At 37.7% G+C, this 17,377-nt stretch overlaps 2 protein-coding genes and 1 long non-coding RNA gene across 3 annotated transcripts; all 3 read right to left on the minus strand.

Moving 5' to 3' along the window:
• Nucleotides 1-2,582: 2,582 nt before the first annotated feature.
• Nucleotides 2,583-6,183, minus strand: LOC146759560 (kinesin-like protein KIF20B). The gene is made up of 5 exons (XM_085510428.1): nucleotides 5,938-6,183; nucleotides 5,428-5,508; nucleotides 4,573-4,699; nucleotides 3,885-4,027; nucleotides 2,583-2,872 (listed from the first exon to the last, which is right to left on the minus strand). Exons 1-5 carry the CDS (start codon nucleotides 6,181-6,183, stop codon nucleotides 2,792-2,794), a joined length of 678 nt encoding a protein of 225 aa, XP_085366554.1. The 3' UTR covers nucleotides 2,583-2,791.
• Nucleotides 6,184-7,630: 1,447 nt separating this feature from the next.
• Nucleotides 7,631-9,798, minus strand: LOC146759561 (uncharacterized). Its single transcript, XR_014932323.1, has 4 exons — nucleotides 9,621-9,798; nucleotides 9,042-9,180; nucleotides 8,191-8,313; nucleotides 7,631-7,792 (listed from the first exon to the last, which is right to left on the minus strand). It is a non-coding gene; the product is annotated as an uncharacterized LOC146759561 (long non-coding RNA).
• A 2,029-nt stretch (nucleotides 9,799-11,827) lies between these two features.
• On the minus strand, nucleotides 11,828-13,760 carry LOC146759562 (uncharacterized). The gene is made up of 3 exons (XM_085510429.1): nucleotides 13,703-13,760; nucleotides 13,380-13,499; nucleotides 11,828-12,160 (listed from the first exon to the last, which is right to left on the minus strand). Exons 1-3 carry the CDS (start codon nucleotides 13,754-13,756, stop codon nucleotides 11,828-11,830), a joined length of 507 nt encoding a protein of 168 aa, XP_085366555.1. The 5' UTR covers nucleotides 13,757-13,760.
• Nucleotides 13,761-17,377: the final 3,617 nt, after the last annotated feature.

Below are 17,377 nucleotides of genomic sequence, written 5' to 3' on the forward strand. Positions count from 1 at the left end.
TTAGAGCAGTGCAGAAAAGAAACAATATTAAGGGGTGATGCTGACACATTGCAAGCCTTTCCTATGTTGTATCAGCCGAATCAGGTCCCCCGTTGGGAATCCCTGCCTTATGAGGCAGAGAAGGAGCTAAGGGAGTCAGCGAGAACATACGGAGTTCAGTCAGCCTTTACATACAATCTTTTGGTTGCAAACAGTGACAGTTACGCTATGACCCTTCACGACTGGAAAATTGTGTTAAGAATGATCCTCTCTCTTATGCAATACACCATGTTTATGACTGAATACCAGCTACATAATTTGACTGATATCTTTTTGCCTCAAATTGGGACAAATCTATGTGGCACAGCACCTCTTCAACTGTGTCAGACAGATGTCACTCACGTTCCTGAATTTGGCCGTCTAAAATATGCACATGTAACAATAGATACTCATTCTTCTTATGTATTTGCCACAACACATACAGGTGAACGCAGTCATGACACCCATAAACACTGGTTATCTGCTTATGCTGCTATAGGAATTCCACATACTACAAAAACAGATAATGGGCCTGCATATACCTCTAAGGCCACTCGAACTTTCCTCCAAGAAGGGGGTGTTAAACATACTACAGCCATTGCTCATTCTCCCACTGGACAAGCTATCACTGAGCACATTTATCAAACATTGAAATCCATTCTTCTTATTATTAAACAAAAAAGGGGGAATATGGGAGACACGCTACAAGAAATATTATGCAAGGTTTTGCTTGTTTTGTTTGTGCTGAATTTTTTGAATTGTGTTCATAGAGATACAGCTTATGTGGATCGTCATTTTGAGGCTTCCGCAGTGCTCAAGGAACAGCCTATGGTTAATGTTTGGAATATGGCCACAGGACTTTGGGACTGTTCCCTACCACTGACAACTTGGGGTTGTGAATATGCTCGTATTTCCACAGGGACTGGCCCTATGTGGGTTCCAGCATGATATCTTCGGTCTCATCTGAAGGCAGAAAATAGCATCCAGCCTTCATAGTAATTGTAATTGTGTGTTTCTTACTTAGTGATATTGCTTTGTAACTTGCTGTGTTATAGATAATATTAGTAATAGTTTGACATAGTGTGTGATTTTCTGTTTTACCAATGCAGTCTCAAGATTTAGAGTTTAAGGCATTAGCTAGGATGTTGTGTGCTTCTTCTATTTCAGTAATAGATCAGATGTATATTAAAAAGGATTTGATCTAATCAATACTGGAATCTACAGGAATAGTTCTTTTAATGTTTTAGTACTGTTTGGTTATGATGTTATTAGCCTATTAGTTAGCTTTTCTTAATTTGCAAAGACAAAACCTGGAAAGGAATCCCAGACAAAGAGATGACCCTGTATCATAGAATAGATACCTCTCTTACATCCAACTAATTGGGATCTGAAAATATAACCATGCATCATTTTAGACAAAAGTGCACGCTAATAGAACTAAATTTGATAGTTTATTCTGTTTTCCAAGCAGGTGTTCCACTTGGGCTCTATATCACGCACTGGCCATGCGGATATGGTGTACAACTGGAAGAGACCCTGAATGCAGGAGAGAATCTGTGATGGGTGAGAGAGGAAATGTGCACCTTGAAGCAGGGGACGCCCTGCTGGCACTACCTGTCGCATCCACCACCAACGTGAATTGCTGTTTCTCAAGGGTCAATAAGTAATAATGCCCCTAGTGATACTTTAGTACATTTGTCCTCTAAAATTGGTTCTATTTGACATGCTACTTCATAAAATTGCATGATCATTAATCAATTATTAGCCCGGATAACTCAGTCGGTAGAGCATTGTTATGAGCATCCTAAAAGCATTTATTGCACAAATTTTAGTGGTCATTAAAATCAATATATCAGAGTATATGAAAATTGAAGACTTTTCCTGATCAGTTACAGATTAACACAATGGGACCCTCACGGATTTATTTTCAGGTTGCAGAAACTTAGGTTGCAGTACAAACATGTTTGTTCTTTTTAGTGGGTTTAAGAGTAATGTTGTTATGTTGTATTTGACTTGTCTCTTTTTTCACTTTTAGAGTATTGTCAATCGAGGTCTTGATTGAGTTATAATAGTTATGTTATTAATTTAAGTAGTGTTGCTATTCTATAGGCAGTATTGTAATAAGAATTCTACGGAGCGTCCGTCATGGATCCAGATGAGAAGTTCACAGAAGAGCAGCTACGAAGCAGGATAAAACTACATGAGAACTGATTGAACAAATGAACTGAACTGCTTGTTAAATATGATTAATCGGTCGTTAAATCAAACCCTTTTTCAGCCTAAAAGAAAACGGGGGAAATGTAGAGAGTGTTTTTTACAGCTAGTTAGCTGAGAAGGGTCGTAAACACGGTGCAGCTAAGCAAGCAGCCATAACACCTGCAAGGACAGCAAGAACAACAGGATGCCCTGGGATGGTGAGAAACTAGCCATGGTTCTGGGAACTCAGCAAGGGAGTAGCTTTCAGTTGATAACAACAAGCTGTTAAGATACTCGGGGATGGTATGTAATTGGGAACCAATGATGAGCTCCACTTTTGCAATATGTATGAGCTAATTATCCGTATTATAAAGGTACACGCAGCCAAGGAATAAATGAGATTCGCTGATCATATGTCAATGACAGGTGTGGTCGTCTGCTTTTCTCCCGCCGTTCTGCAACAAACATCTATATACAAATTTAAGAACACAACGGAGTAACTGTTACTGTTTATTAACAACCAGTTTTAATAATACGATAAAAGTATGTCCTGAGAAAGGGGAACAAACATGCTTCTTCAAGGTTTTTTAGCTGTTCTGGATCTCAGCCGTTGCTTGATGATCAGATGATCACTTTCCTTCTTTTGTTCCTCAGATTCCTGAAGAAAACATTTCAAAAGTTACTCATCTTTTCACACAAGACTGACAAGCTCTTCTTGACCCACGCAATCATATTTCTTCCCCTAAATGGATTTCAGAATGGAATTTGATTATTATATTTTATTCAGAAAACTATGGGATACCAAGATCATTTTAATGCAGCTTAATCACAAGGAACAAATATGGAGAATGTACAAAATCCTGTTTATCTTAAAAAAGCACACACATCTGAGGAAAGTCTGAAGGCAGCTTTCATTTTGAAATACTTGTTTTCAAAAGAGTATTATAATACTTGTTTTGTGAAACATGAAGCGTTCAGAAAACATTTTTAGCCTCAATCCCTGTAGCTACGACTTGCCCAGAATTTCAGTTCTTGGTTCAGTTCCATGTTCTCAGAACTACAGTGAGAAAAGAAATTCTCATCTTCTTCATCCTCTAACAAAAAAAAAATAACATTTTGGTTTCTGCCCCTATCATTCGTCAAATCATCAAAAAATTCAGAGGGATATTACAGTATGGGCAAATGATCACTATGCTGAACAGAAAAAGGACTCTAATATAATTAAAAGATGCAGTTCCAACAGAGCAAGAATGTTCTTAGCACAATAGCTGCCGACAGAGTCATGAAACTGGCACATCAGATCCTTTGCAAGTTGGCTTAGACAGGAGATCATAGTTTAAGCATACCTAAAAAGCTGTCTAAGTTGTGCTCTAGAAAAGCGTGTAGTAGAATAATCCCACTCCAACACATTGAGATTATCTATGATTCCAAATTAGAAGACATCTCCGTGATTGCTACATCACCTACTTAGTAAACTGTAAGCCAGCCAAACACAGAGATCTTTGAGGACAAAATAAAACAGAACAGCAGGAAGACCAACAAGAATGACTTGGTAGAATAAAGAAATACCTCAGTACTTTCAACCTCCCCCTGCAAATAGATGAAACCTCCAGTCTGTTTGGACTCCTTAGTAGTTTATTTTAAGCCAAGACTACAGTATAATCGCTTACCGAAGAAGCAGGTATATCTAGAGGGCCAGAAACGACAGTTGAATACAGCTTCCTTTTGCATCGTTTTGGCTTGGTCTCTCCTTCTTCGAGATTTTCAGGTTCGTTTGATTTAGGAGAACTTACTGCTGACATCAGCTTCTTGGCTAGAAGAAATTTGTTTAGATACATAAACCAATCAACTTACTGGTTTTGTGAGTCTTTAAATCAATGAATGCAAAAAAAGCTTTGTAACAAACTTGGTTTATAATTGACACGTAAAATTTAAGTGAAAATACTCAGAAATTGTATTTGTTCATCGAGGTTCTTTATTGCTTCTATAGCTGAAACAGTTTATAGCTTCAGGTACGGCAACTTAAAGCACGCATTAAAATGGAGTATGAAAGACAATCATGGCTCAGAAGTCGCTGGAAGTCAGAAACTTCAGCAGGAGTTAAACAACAGGCCTAACTTTCGTGCTGACAGAAGCACAAGACAGAACCAACTTTCTCTGTATACTTGTAGGTTTTCACAAATGTAATAATGAATCTCTGAAGAGACGAATAAATGCATTTACTTCATAAATCAAAGGACAAGACAACTTAACATGGCAGACAAGTTCTCTAAGAACACATACATTAATAGCCTACAGCAGAAACAAGCCATTCTACAATGTCTAGAAAACATGGAATAAAACTTATTCTACACCAACCTTTAGAGTGTATAATAGAAGGAGAGCTTTGAATAAAATCTCCAACTTTTTGCAGTGTTTCATCCTTCTTTTTAGTCAGTCTTGAAGCATGTACTCGCTTTCTTAGGAAGTAGTCTTTTCCGGATTTCTGTTCAACAGAGATGTGAACATGTGAAACAAGAGCATTGTTTAAACTTCATTTTAGTTCAACGTTATTTTAAGTTGACATTTTGAGCTTTACTACTGACACCTCTGTTCATTATGCTGATGATACCACAACGGCAAGTAATGTAGACAATTTTATACCCTTTAGGGAGTTGTCAAAATCTCAGCTATTTCAAGGCATACGTTTCTTAAAGTTTCTTAATAAGGCAGTAGTTTCTTTAAAAGTAGCTCCCAAGCTGTGGAGTTGTTTCTTACATAAGCTGTTCTAATTACATAAAATAAACAAGCATACAAAACAGAAGACAACAGATGGGAAAAATCTACTACTCATACTCTGACCATGCCAAGGATACTGCTATCACATGTGAACATCTGTTTTTAATAACTGCCATGCATATTAATGATATGAACCTTAGTTTAATACAAGGGCTTCACTTACAAAAGCACACGATAATACACTAAAGCTTCTCTTCCCAACTATTCAGTGTGCAATATCCTTCCCTCCAAATCATTACACAGTACAGCCATTACACGCTCTGGGGACAGACTGACTTGCCCTTTGGTTAGCTTATGGAATTTAATAGGAAGAGCTCATAAGCATGTAAGATTCCCATTCAGGTATACACATAAGGATAAGACACTGCTTCTTTCGTGTGAACACACAATTACAGGAAGTCCCAAGCTAGCTTCAAAACTAGAACAAAAACCAACCATTTTCTCGTCACTTGCAGAGGGTGAATTAAAAGCCATGACAGATTTTGTATTTTTTGTGTTCTCACTTTTCACCAAATCCTGGGAAAATAAGACACGTTTCAGCCATGATTCTTTTGGAAAGAACAATTGATGTCACAAAAGTGAACACTTTAAACACTTTTGCTAATAGTAGGAAAGTATTTGCTAGTGGTAACTATTCCACTGTAAATCAGATAATAAATAAGCATTCAATTATAAAAACAGGACATTAAGATATCAGTATTGGACATCTCATGATGTCTAAAAAGCTGTACAGGTTTCAAAGAAAATATACAATGGAGTTTAGAGAAATTCCCTTCTCTTAAACCATTATCACTGAGCTTGGCTATTAGTTTTGTTCATTAAAGCAGTTCATTGATTAAATTCTAAAACTACTTTACTGAGGTAGAAATAGCATTTTTATAATGCTTGAATGAGAATGGTAAAAAGGCACCAGATATTTTGTTTTCTGTTGGGTCTAGGTCATACCTCATCCATGTCATCACTTCTTTTCTTTTTTGCCTTAGGCATTTTCACTCCTAAAGGTATCATGCTGCCGTGCTGCTTTATCTCCATCTTATCAGTTTGCAGAGGTGTCAGTGGGATTTCCAGCTCCGGTTTTGGGAACCGACTAGTTTTGCCATTTTCTGCGGACACTCCAGAAGAGTCGAGGACAGTTTCCAAATGCTCCTGATAGCACAGAAGAATTTTAAGTGCAAGTGTTAAGGTAGCCATGAGATTAAAAAGCTATAAAGCATCTGGAAAAGGATATGCAAGCATTCGATTTTCCTGCTGTAAGAACACTTGTAACAGAAGGAGTCTATTTCAGTTACAGCAGAGTTTTACCCTTCTTTCCTAGAACTTGTTACATTTAAAATTATTTCCAATCTATGATCACAAAAAAAGTTCAAAAAGACAAAAATAACCAACAAGTACTCTTCACTGAATATGTAGTTAAAGGACTATATGCTAAGAAAAATGATTCTAGCTCCAGTATCTCCTAGGAAAACAGAAGAACAAAAAGGGGTTAACAAGATGTTAAGTACTGACTTTCTATAAATATAATCGTACCTTTTCATTTACAGAGTCATTCCTTCTACTTTGTCTTTCTTCAAGTAAAGGTATTTCTGGCAAACACTGAGGGCTACTATGGTTAATGCGTTGTTTTAATTCCTTTATAAAGTCATCTTTGTCAGCCAGTTCTTTTCTTAACTCTTCTATCACAGTTGCATTATCCTAATAAACAGTAAAAACTGCTGAGTTGTGGGATTGGCAAAAGGAATTAACACACACAAGCAGTATTGCAATTACTTAGTAGCATCAGTTTTAGAATTGCAGGCTACAACACTTAACTATTCAAGAACAGTAACATTTCACGGGTTTGTACGGTCACTGTTACAAGTGCAGTAGTCACAGAATTGCCTGGGAAGTTGTAATACAATATATTTTGATTCTTCTATTTTACTTATGTGCTTCAGCCTTCATCTCCCTTAAGATATAATAACCCGAGCTTTTATTTGTTCCCAAACCCTCGGTACTGTGAGAAAGTTGGCAGTTGTAGGGGAAGTTTTGCTATGAGAATATCTTTCTTCTCAGAGAAAGTGAATCCAAACATTCTCAAAAGAGCACAACTCATTTAGTCTTCTGTTTAGCTTCTGAAATTCTATGCTACGGCTTAGATTGGCTATCCTGATTAAAAGCTGGATGTTGAAATAAGAAATGCAACTTCCAGAGATCATCCCCCCTCTGCTTTTTGATGCTTCCCTTAATCTCTCTCCACGTCCCCTTCTGTCTTTTCATGCCATTGTAGATACTACCTCAGAGAAAGCAAAGAAAGTAAGAAACCTGAGACAGAACTACTGAGTATTGAGCCTAGCTTGGGATCCGGAAATGCTGTGAATTATCGGAAAAAGCTACAGATGTCCAGTCTGACTGTAGGATCATAAGCATCAAACTGACATCTGCTTATCTGAACTACTGAAAAAATTGAAATTTTAGTAATTAACAGAAATTCTGTTTCTGAAGAACAAAAATAAAAGCTGGTGCTTTTTTTGGTTAGTTGCACATGATGTCAATACGACAGTGTTCAAGAACAGAAGCACACCCAGAATACAAAGAGCAGGTACAGGAGTCTTACAGAATTTATGGGTAGCTAATCAGGTAGGAGGAAAGGAGAGCTGACCTTGCTTGAATCCTTTAAGGCAGATTGTCTCAGTTCTGCTATTTCTGTCTCTTTTTGTATGGCATTAGAAGCCAAAGTTTTGAGCTGTTCTTCCAAAGCTTCAACTCACTGATCTCTCTCCTCACGCCACTTTTGAAGATTATGGTCCTTTTCCTCCAGCTCCTATATTTCATGATGAAAGAAAAGCATACACAGTAAAAACAAGCAGAATTTTTAAGACAGCCTAGAATTAATAAGTTTTTCATATAGCATAAATAAGGACTCAAGCTGATAAAAAGAGTTTATGGTAAGACATTTCAATTAACATATCGTGATGTCACTCAACAAGATCAGGTTACATGCATGTATTACATATGTATTTACTATGCAGATTATTGTATTTAAAGCAATCTGCCAGTGCTCTGTAGTGACTAATTATTTGAATATCTTTCATGGTCTACCGCTAATTTCAGTTGGCCACTTTCATTTTGCTCCAATTTTTTTTTTTTTTTTGACCTTTTTCCTGTTGCTTGGAAAACCTGCATCATTCATTTCATAAAAATTAAGAGCAAGAAAAATACCTGTTTAAGTTGTTGGATAGTATAGTCTTTATAATCCAGCTCATCCTTAAACTGGTTATTAATCCTTTCAAGTTCTTCCACCTTGTTCCTGAGGGATTCCTCCACAGAACACATCGTGGACACCTGTAATGTAAGCACAGCTCACGGTTAATTAAAAGACTTCTGTAATCCAACCTGGCCAAATACTTCTTTGTTAAATAAAGAGGAATTCACAAACAAGTGCTGAGTAGGAAAACGACAGCAAGTGCAAGGTTACCAAGGAAGACGTGAATTCATTTTTAAGCTTCAATTTTCCACCCCAAGCACACCCAATAAACTTTCAAACTAAGTACCTGCAAAATGGGTTTTAAAATATCTACTTGTTTAATAATTAAATTTTAACTATTAACATCACTGAAGCTGAAATTGAAGAAAAAAATATACATGCTTATATTAAAGAGCCTCTGGAAATTAGTCTATTTCTCTTCAAGTAAATAGCATTCTTCTTCCCAGTTATCAGCGTTTTTTCACAAGACTTAGGTTTTAGGCTTTGGAGTTACCACGGATACCAATGGCAAGTCACCAGTAACGTAGAGATAATAACAAGTCCCCTCCAGAGGCAGATTAGCTATTCTCTTCACAAACCTTATTCCAGACTACCAACCAACTTTACTTTCCTCTGTTCATTATCTATGCGAAACCATGTTTTAACTTCTGGTCCCCTCTAGAGCTTCAATGGCAACTTTACCTAAGATTTGCTGCTAGCCACACTAGTGTGAAATTTCCAGCTTCATAGTTAAAGTTTGAGAAGTTTTAACAGCAGAAAGCCAAGCATAATCTTACAGAAAAAAATATCTCAGTTGACTACAAACCTCGCTTTGTACTTGCTGAATTTGTTTCTCGGCATCAGAATGTTTGTCTTTTAGATCTGCATACTATTCTTCTTTCCTCTGCAAATCTTTTTTCAAATTCAGTACAAGGGCAGAACTCTCAGAAAGAATATTTTCTAGCCTTATGTTAAAAATAAAGAGACAAAGAACATTACTGTTACACATCTAATGGAAACAGCAATTACAGCTTAATCCATGCCCTGCCTGTTGGTTTCTATTTGTAAATAGACTCTTAAATCTATCTAGACCAGTGACAAGATTTAAACAATTACTTTTGAATTTCAGCTTGCTTCTCATAATCAGATGCTGAAGCAATAAATTATTCAGATGCTATTCTGAGGGATATACAACAAAACCACCAGAAATCCCCATATTATTCTTCATTTCCTTGCACACTCCTGTTTTCCCTTGGAACGCAAGTAGCATACCAAAGCATCCTAAAGTAGTAGTTTGGCCATTGATAAGCATGCAGATGCATTAAGTCGAAGGGATGTTCCCATTAACTATTTTTAACTCTAGTTCATTCTCAAAGGGCTCTAAGTTAACTCAGTGGTTACTTACGATTCCATACGTTGCACTTTCTCCATTTCACTCTTTTCCTTTTCCCGAAGAGAATGTTTCATCTGCTCCAAGCTGTTTTTCAGCCGCATAACTTCTTGAATCAGATTTGCTTCATTGCTACTTAACTCTTCAAACTTTTTGTCTGCATTTGCAGACTTCTCCTGCAGAGTTGCTGTAACTGTCTCCAGATTAACAATAATAGATTCAGATTAATAGATTAAGAAACATGGGAACGAGATAGATAATTCACAGCTATATTCTTTCTATCTTCCGTGCTTCAGCAATCCCTATAAGGCAGCCAGGAATCACTCCATCTACATCTAAATGGTAGATAAAAAGTTCTCTAAGAAATTTCATTCCAACTCACAGTCCTCTTACTTTAAAAAGAAAGATAAAACTCTGGACAAGTTGATCACTTAAGTGTTGGTATCTGTCTCTCTTATTCAGTTGATCTCTAAACAAAATATGAGGATTCCTACTTCTGTCCACACTTACTCTTTTGCATATAAAGTTCACTCATAAAGTTGTACAAATTTGCAGATTCAAGTTTCCATAAATATTCCATTAGCTTGGGGCTGTTTTTTTCTTTAACTGGTGAGCAATTAGCTAAAATCACATGCATTTTCTTTCTATCAAAAGCGACTTCTGCTGTATTTCATCATTGATTTAGAATCCAGTTATGTCCATTCCATAATATCCATACTTTAAGTATTAGAAAAATAAATATAAGTCAAGACTTACTAGGGATTGTGTCACCACAACAATATATTCCATGGTGATTCTTGTACAGTCCTTTTATTACTACAACTACAGAAATGCATAATTTTATAGCGCCCACGTGCAGCCTGCATTACATACAGATTCACATGTACTGCATGGAAACAGCCTCTTAACTCATCTAAGGAGTTTTATATACAGCCCTCAACTGATTTAAAAGTCATACTGAAGAAACAGCAGTGGCATATTCCACCCCAAACCAGGTTTTGGGTTTTGACTGCTGCTCCCAGCAACACTAGTGAGGGGAATATGATTTATAAGTAATCTAAACATTTTATGCTGAAAACAACAAGCAAGCACTAAAGCAAGATAAATAAGACTAGGGAGAAGATGTGTAATGTTCAGTCTAGAAGCTCCTTACACAGGAAGTAGGGAAAAAGCATTATTACAGAGCATAGGAAACGAGACTTAAAGCTCAGAGAATGGTGTAAATACCATGAACTTGAAGCTGAGATAACCTAGCATCTCCTAAAACACTTTTGCTCGTGCTACTTATATAACTAATTCTACAAAAGAACCAGCACTACATACCTGTGCTCATTGTTCTACTGTGTATATTTAACATAGCGAAAGGATATATATTAAGCGGTTTTTGAAATTGGACGCTATTAATACTCACAAATAGAAGAAAATTTTAACATGATTGAATACTCAGTACTTCTTAACAGAAAACTTCATGCTGACATTGTGACTATCAGCTACCCATTTTAATTCCTATGTGGAGCATTGCTGTCATTAATTTTTAAATGAGAGCTTTGGTCATATGATTAGAACAAACCCACTACTATTTGGAGTATGGAGGAGTCCACATCCCTCCCTCAGTCTCTGGTAAGATGCTTATATGTGATGCCATTCAGTGGTCACATTAGGATTCAATATTTATGCCAAATAAAGGCAGCAGGGACAAATCATCCAAGAACAGCATCTCATCCAAAGAAGGCCTTGACTTTCTCCCTTGCACATATTTTGCAAGAGGAATACAAGAAAGGAAGGGAATACAGCTAAGTTTTAGATTTTTCCCTTCTACATTGTATATGCCTTCCGTAATTCTAGGAACACTGATGCTCAGCTGTGCCCAGAAGTGAAGTTAAATGCATCAGAGCTTATCCAAACCATTTTGCTCAAATATTGCCCATGAGCCAGCAATTAGCAGGTCGTCAACAATTTTGATAGTTGCTTCAGGAAAAACAAAACAAACAAACAAAAAAAAGCACTTGAGCAGCTGATGCTACTCAGAAGATCAGCAACAGCAGTTGAAACAATCCTAAAGAAACTGCTTTAAAACTATTACCAAATCTGCAAGTGCATCAACAGACGAGGAAAAAGCAGCAAAAAGTAAAAAAATAGTGCAAAAAACTTTTATTCTTAAGCATTCAAAAATGAACAGCATAGGACCTTCTGAAAAAGGGATATTTACATAACAGTTACTTCTATTTACAGTTTAACACAGTGGCTTTTCTCCTTATACCATAAGGTACGTGCTTCACAGCCTTTTGCTTCCTATCCGGAATAGGAAGCAATTTATTGTTTTGGAAGACACCCTGTTCAACGATGGAAGAAACTGTACCTTTCTTTGGAGGTGGCTCTTCCACAGTAGGCTTATCTTCATCAGTACTGCGCTTTCTTCCCACTTCCAACTCAGTTTTCTCTTGTTTCAGTGCTTTAACTGAAAGCACTGAAAATTGGCTGCTTTCAGTTCCTTTATTAGTGTTCTCTTCTGCCGGTTCTGCTTTAATGGTAGTTAAATGGTAGGCAGTCTTTTCCTGTATTGATATAAGATCAGTTACATTGAAGCTTAACAAAAGGAGCACTTAAGTCTCAGTAATCTTCTGTAGGCAAATATTTACACAAAACCATACAGCTAAAATATTTACCCGGTGACTCTATAGACATCAGTTACAAATCTCAATAGCAGACAGAACAAGTACACCTTCAGATAATGACAAGTGCAATACTCGGTAGAGTATACAAGGGAAAGCAAGAGCCTAGCAGGTTACAAAGTAAAAGACTTGCACACAATCAAGAGTTTACCAGTTTATCAAAGAATTTCCTGTTTCCAAGAAGTCAACAAAATTACAAACATGGTCAAAGAGCAAACGGTCAGCTCTCATAAAAGTTCATCACATCACACTTCTGCTAAGCTGCTAAAATCACTTTCATCATGACAGATATAATCCAACCTTAAAGCTTAGTCAGCTCTGTCACGCATATTTTAGATTGTGTCCTTGACCACAAGTGAAGCTTCCTTACTTACAAGATGACGATTGTTAAGCCATGCTGGCACTGCCAAGGACTGATTATTCATCTTTAGTAACTTATGAAAAGAAAAGCCTCAGAAGTGTTCAGGCCACACAATCTCACAGATAGAGTTGGAGCCTTGTTCTTGGAAGAAGTAATAGGTGAGGACATGACTACTCATCACAGTCAGCTTTAATACCATGGAAATACTAATTTGCAGTGATGCAGACAGTCAAAGACTAAGAAGGGTCAAGTTGCTAAGCTTACAAGGTTAGAGATCTGAGTGACAGAATTAACTATAACTGTTTTCAGAGCTACTTCAGGCTACCAAACATCAAAAAATGAACAAAAACCACCAGAAGTGGTATGCACACATACTTAATCAAGCTAGTCTTCACATATTCAGTAGCTCGCGGTACATTAGTCAGGATAAAGTTTTATGGACTGCATAGAACGTGGAGATATCCTGACCATTCATACTCGTACTTCCAACTCTACTCAACATACTTTTACTGTTGCTCTTCCTCTGATGTAGGAGTGTGAGGCAGGAGTTAGTGGAACACACTGATATTTTTGTTGTTTGTGTTAACAACAACTACCTTCAGATAAATTTGAATTGTTTACAATTTCAAGCGAGTACCAGCTACATACAGAAAATCAGTTTTCCAAAAATGTGTTGATTACAAGCATAGAATTAGTGTTTTCCTTTTTTTGTATAAGGATACGGAGATGTGTAAAACTCACATAATCTTTTACTTTTTCTTCTAAATGAGATTTTAAGTCTTGTAGCTCTGTAATAATGTCATCTTTCTGCACCACGATGTCCATTAGCTCTAGAATCCTTTCATTTTGTGCATTCATTTTCTTGGAAATAAAAAATAAAAACAATTCAGTCATCAGTTTCTAATGTAGTGTTAAGTAGCTGAATTACACAATGCATTAAAGGGAAATTCAGTTAAGCTAAGCTCGGTAAGAAATCTATTAATGGAGCCTACTGGAATAGCATTTTAAGCTACCACAAGTTGGTATTAAAACAATTTTACACAACATCTTCTTGATAAAGTTACCTCAGTTGCTTCTTTAAGTTGCTCAACAGACTCATCCAATTTAATCATCTGCATTTCAAAGTCTGTAACACACAGAAAAGGTTGTGTTACATAAGTAGCCAATAGATAGTTTATTAAGTAATCAATTTTTTCAGATATTCTAATGTTTAGGTAGCTTTTGAACAGATTAATTTGCATGTGGTCTTCACTTATTGGGAGTGATTCAAAAGTTTTCTATATTTCTTGGAACGAAAACATTGCATCAACAAGACATAAAGAAGAGTAGAGATTACAATATAAAAGTAAAAATCAAGATATAGACATTTAACCCCATACTTACGAAAGCGTAAAGCTGCTAGTTGCAGTTTAAAGGAGAGGGGGAAAAAAAGAAAAGAAATAACCAAAAACCGTGGAATTGCTGAACCTGAATATACACAAGGAACAAACTATCACTTATCTACAGGCTATGGTTCCAAAGGTAGAACATCTCCTCTAATTCCTACTCAAACTGGTTATTTCTCTTTTAGATTAATGAACTATTTCTGTCTTCTACCTTTCACATCGCATAACTCACCTTTGTTCTTCTGCATCAGCTCTTCTTCAGTTTTAAGTAGTTTGGTGTTTTTCTCTGTTAGCTCTTCTTTGGTCTCCATCAGTTCAAAGTTAGTTTTCTCCAGCTGTTTTTCAAACCAGCCAGTATCTTCCTTCGGGTCCCCCAGGGATACAATGGAACTATGTGCTGCCTCAGCTTGCTCTTTAATATCCATGACATCATAATGCACAGAATCAAGAATGCCTCAGGATCAACATAAGTTTCAGGCACTATGCTATGTTCTCCACCCTGAAACGTAATTTATAATCAGTTAAAACTGGTGAATAGCTGACTACATAATAGCTGTTATTTCTACACATAGTCTGGATAGCCACTATGAAGACAGCCATACAAGAAGTTTTTAATTTCAGCTTCAAAACCCACCTCACAAATTCACATACAACACGACAGTGATTCGTATGGGGGGAACACTCCCCCTTTTTTTTTTTTTTTTTTTTTTTTTTTTTAAATATTACCCCAGATTGATCTCCTTCAAATTTAACATACAAGTTCGGACTCCCCTTTTCTTTCTATACAGCGTAAATTTTCATTTTGTATTGCAGAAACAAGGAAAACGCCCAAATTCCCAAAGCTTTCTGAAACTGTTCTTAAGGCTCAGCAACTATTCCTGCTAGATGAAGAATAGATGTATCTTGCTCATCATACAGCAACACAGCATGCACTTCTTTGTAAACAGCCTTGTGTTTCTACAAGATGTGCCCATAACATTTAAATAGTAAAAAGGAAAATATTTAAGAAAAAAAAAAGAAAAATACCAGGGTGTCATGGTTTAATAATTTTGTAATTTTGCTATCAGTATTCCACATCATAACATCATATAAAGCATGAATAATTTTACTGCTCCCGAACACTTGCAGTATATTGATGATATTGTCGTGTGGGGCCATACAGCAGCAGAGATTTTCAAGAAAAGAAAACAGATAATCCAAATTCTTTTGCAAGATGGTTTTGCCATTAAGCGCAGCAAGGTGAAGGGGTCTGCCCAGGAAATCCAGTTCTTAGGTGTAAAATGGCAAGATGGGCATCGACACATCCCAGCAGATGTGATTGAAAAAATCACTGCTATGTCTCCTCCCACCAACAAGACAGAGACCCAATCTTTTCTGGGAGTAGTGGGCTTTTGGAGAATGCATGTCCCAAACTACAGCCACATAGTGAGCCCCCTCTATCAGGTAACACGGAAGAAGAATAATTTCTCATGGGGTCCTGAGCAGCAGCAGGCTTTTGAGCAGAGAAAACAAGAGATAGCCCGTGCCGTGGCCTTGGGGCCAGTACGGACAGGACAGGATGTAAAGAACATCCTCTATACTGCTGCTGGAGAGAAAGGTCCCACTTGGAGTTTGTGGCAAAGAGCTTTAGGAGAAACCCAAGGCCAACCCCCGGGACTTTGGAGTCGAGCATATAAAGGGTCTGAGGACTGCTACACTCCAACTGAGAAGGAGATCTTATCCATGTACGAGGGGGTTCGGGCTGCTTCTGAAGTAGTTGGGACAGAGGTTCAGCTCCTTCTAGCACCTCGCTTGCCTGTGGCCCCCCTGTCACGGACACAGGTAGATTTTTGTTTAAACCGTGACAACTACCCAGAATGCAGCATAAGGGAATTTTTGCCTAGAACTCTGGAGGACTATTTGTAACTCAGAAAGGTCAGAGATAGAAAGTTCACACTGATTTCTGGGTCACCAGCCTCACCGTACATCAGCATTTTTGGTTTTTAAATGATACATAAAGTTCTCAATGGCACTGCTCTAGTCGGTAGTTCTTTCCCTTTCCATGCAGCTTGCTCTGTGCATGGCTTGTGAACCGCTATTCAGGCCAGACAGCTGCAGCCCCAAAGACCTGCCATAAATGTACAAATTCTACCAGGATAATGTCTTGGTAGTGGAGAAACAGGATGCGCAGTCATATGGCTCTCACACATACCTTGTACAACCAGCTTGGCTCTGGACTGGGCATCACCAATGTCACAGGTGTACACGTCACTGTCACTTTTCTCCAAATTTTTTATGCTCATCTGCAGGTCTCGTCCTTTCTGTGCCCTCTTGTATTTCCTGCCAGGCCTGAGCTCAGCAATGCCTTTCCTCCATATGACGAAGGATGCGGCTTTCTCGCTCTGACATGTAAAAAGTGCACTTCCACTTTCTTCGATTTTCACATCTGAAAGTTCCTTGATAAAGTAATTAGGTTTTTCTGGAAGGAAAAAAAAAAAAGGATGAGGGTGTAGGACAAAGGGATTTGTTACCCCAACAAGTCCCAAGCATACAGAGGTGTCCTGAATCTCCTTTGCCCTCATTTCAGAATATCACATAGAGATGCAAAGAGTCTAAGAAGACCACAGAGTCCACCCATTTACATAGGTTTGATAATTCCAGTAGATATCTGGAAAGTTCAATACCATTATATATGCGCTGGTAGGATCTCATCTGATAAACTGCATATAGTTTTGATTACACATATTCAATATAGACTAATTCAGATTGCCATCTTTTCTTGGCTCACTAACACCCAAGATCATAGAATCATAGAATGATCACAGAATCATAGAGTGGCCTGAGTAGAAAAGGACCTCAAAGATCATCTAGTTTCAAACCCCCTCCAAGGGGTCACCAACCACCAGACCAGGCTTCCCAGATCCACATCACACTGGAGAATCATTCAGTTTCCAGATTATTTTAAGGAAAAGATTTTAATCCATCATATTTTCTGAAAACTAAGAATTGATCCTGCTCAAGGAAACAGAAGAGAAAAACATCACCCACAGGCTGCAGATATTTACCTCGACTTCTCTACATGCCATCCCCAGTGTGCTTTTCAACTCACCTTGCACAGTGACCCTGGCTTTTGTTATGGAGTCCTCTGTCTCACAGGGGTACTCCCCACTGTCCTTGGCAGTAGAGTCATGGATGATCAGAATGGCCCCAGTTCCCTCCTGCTGCAAGTCGTACTTCTGGCTTTTTCTGATTGCTTTGCCATCCTTGTACCACCTGATGTTCACATCAGGCTTCGACAGCTCACTGCTCAGGCTGATGTCTTATCCTCCAGCTGTTTTGTAACCTCAGTAGGTTTTTCTGAACGAAAACATGCTT

Source organism: Coturnix japonica, chromosome 10 (genome assembly GCF_054131305.1).
Source record: "Coturnix japonica strain WE chromosome 10, WE-NBRP24, whole genome shotgun sequence".
NCBI lineage: Eukaryota > Metazoa > Chordata > Aves > Galliformes > Phasianidae > Coturnix > Coturnix japonica.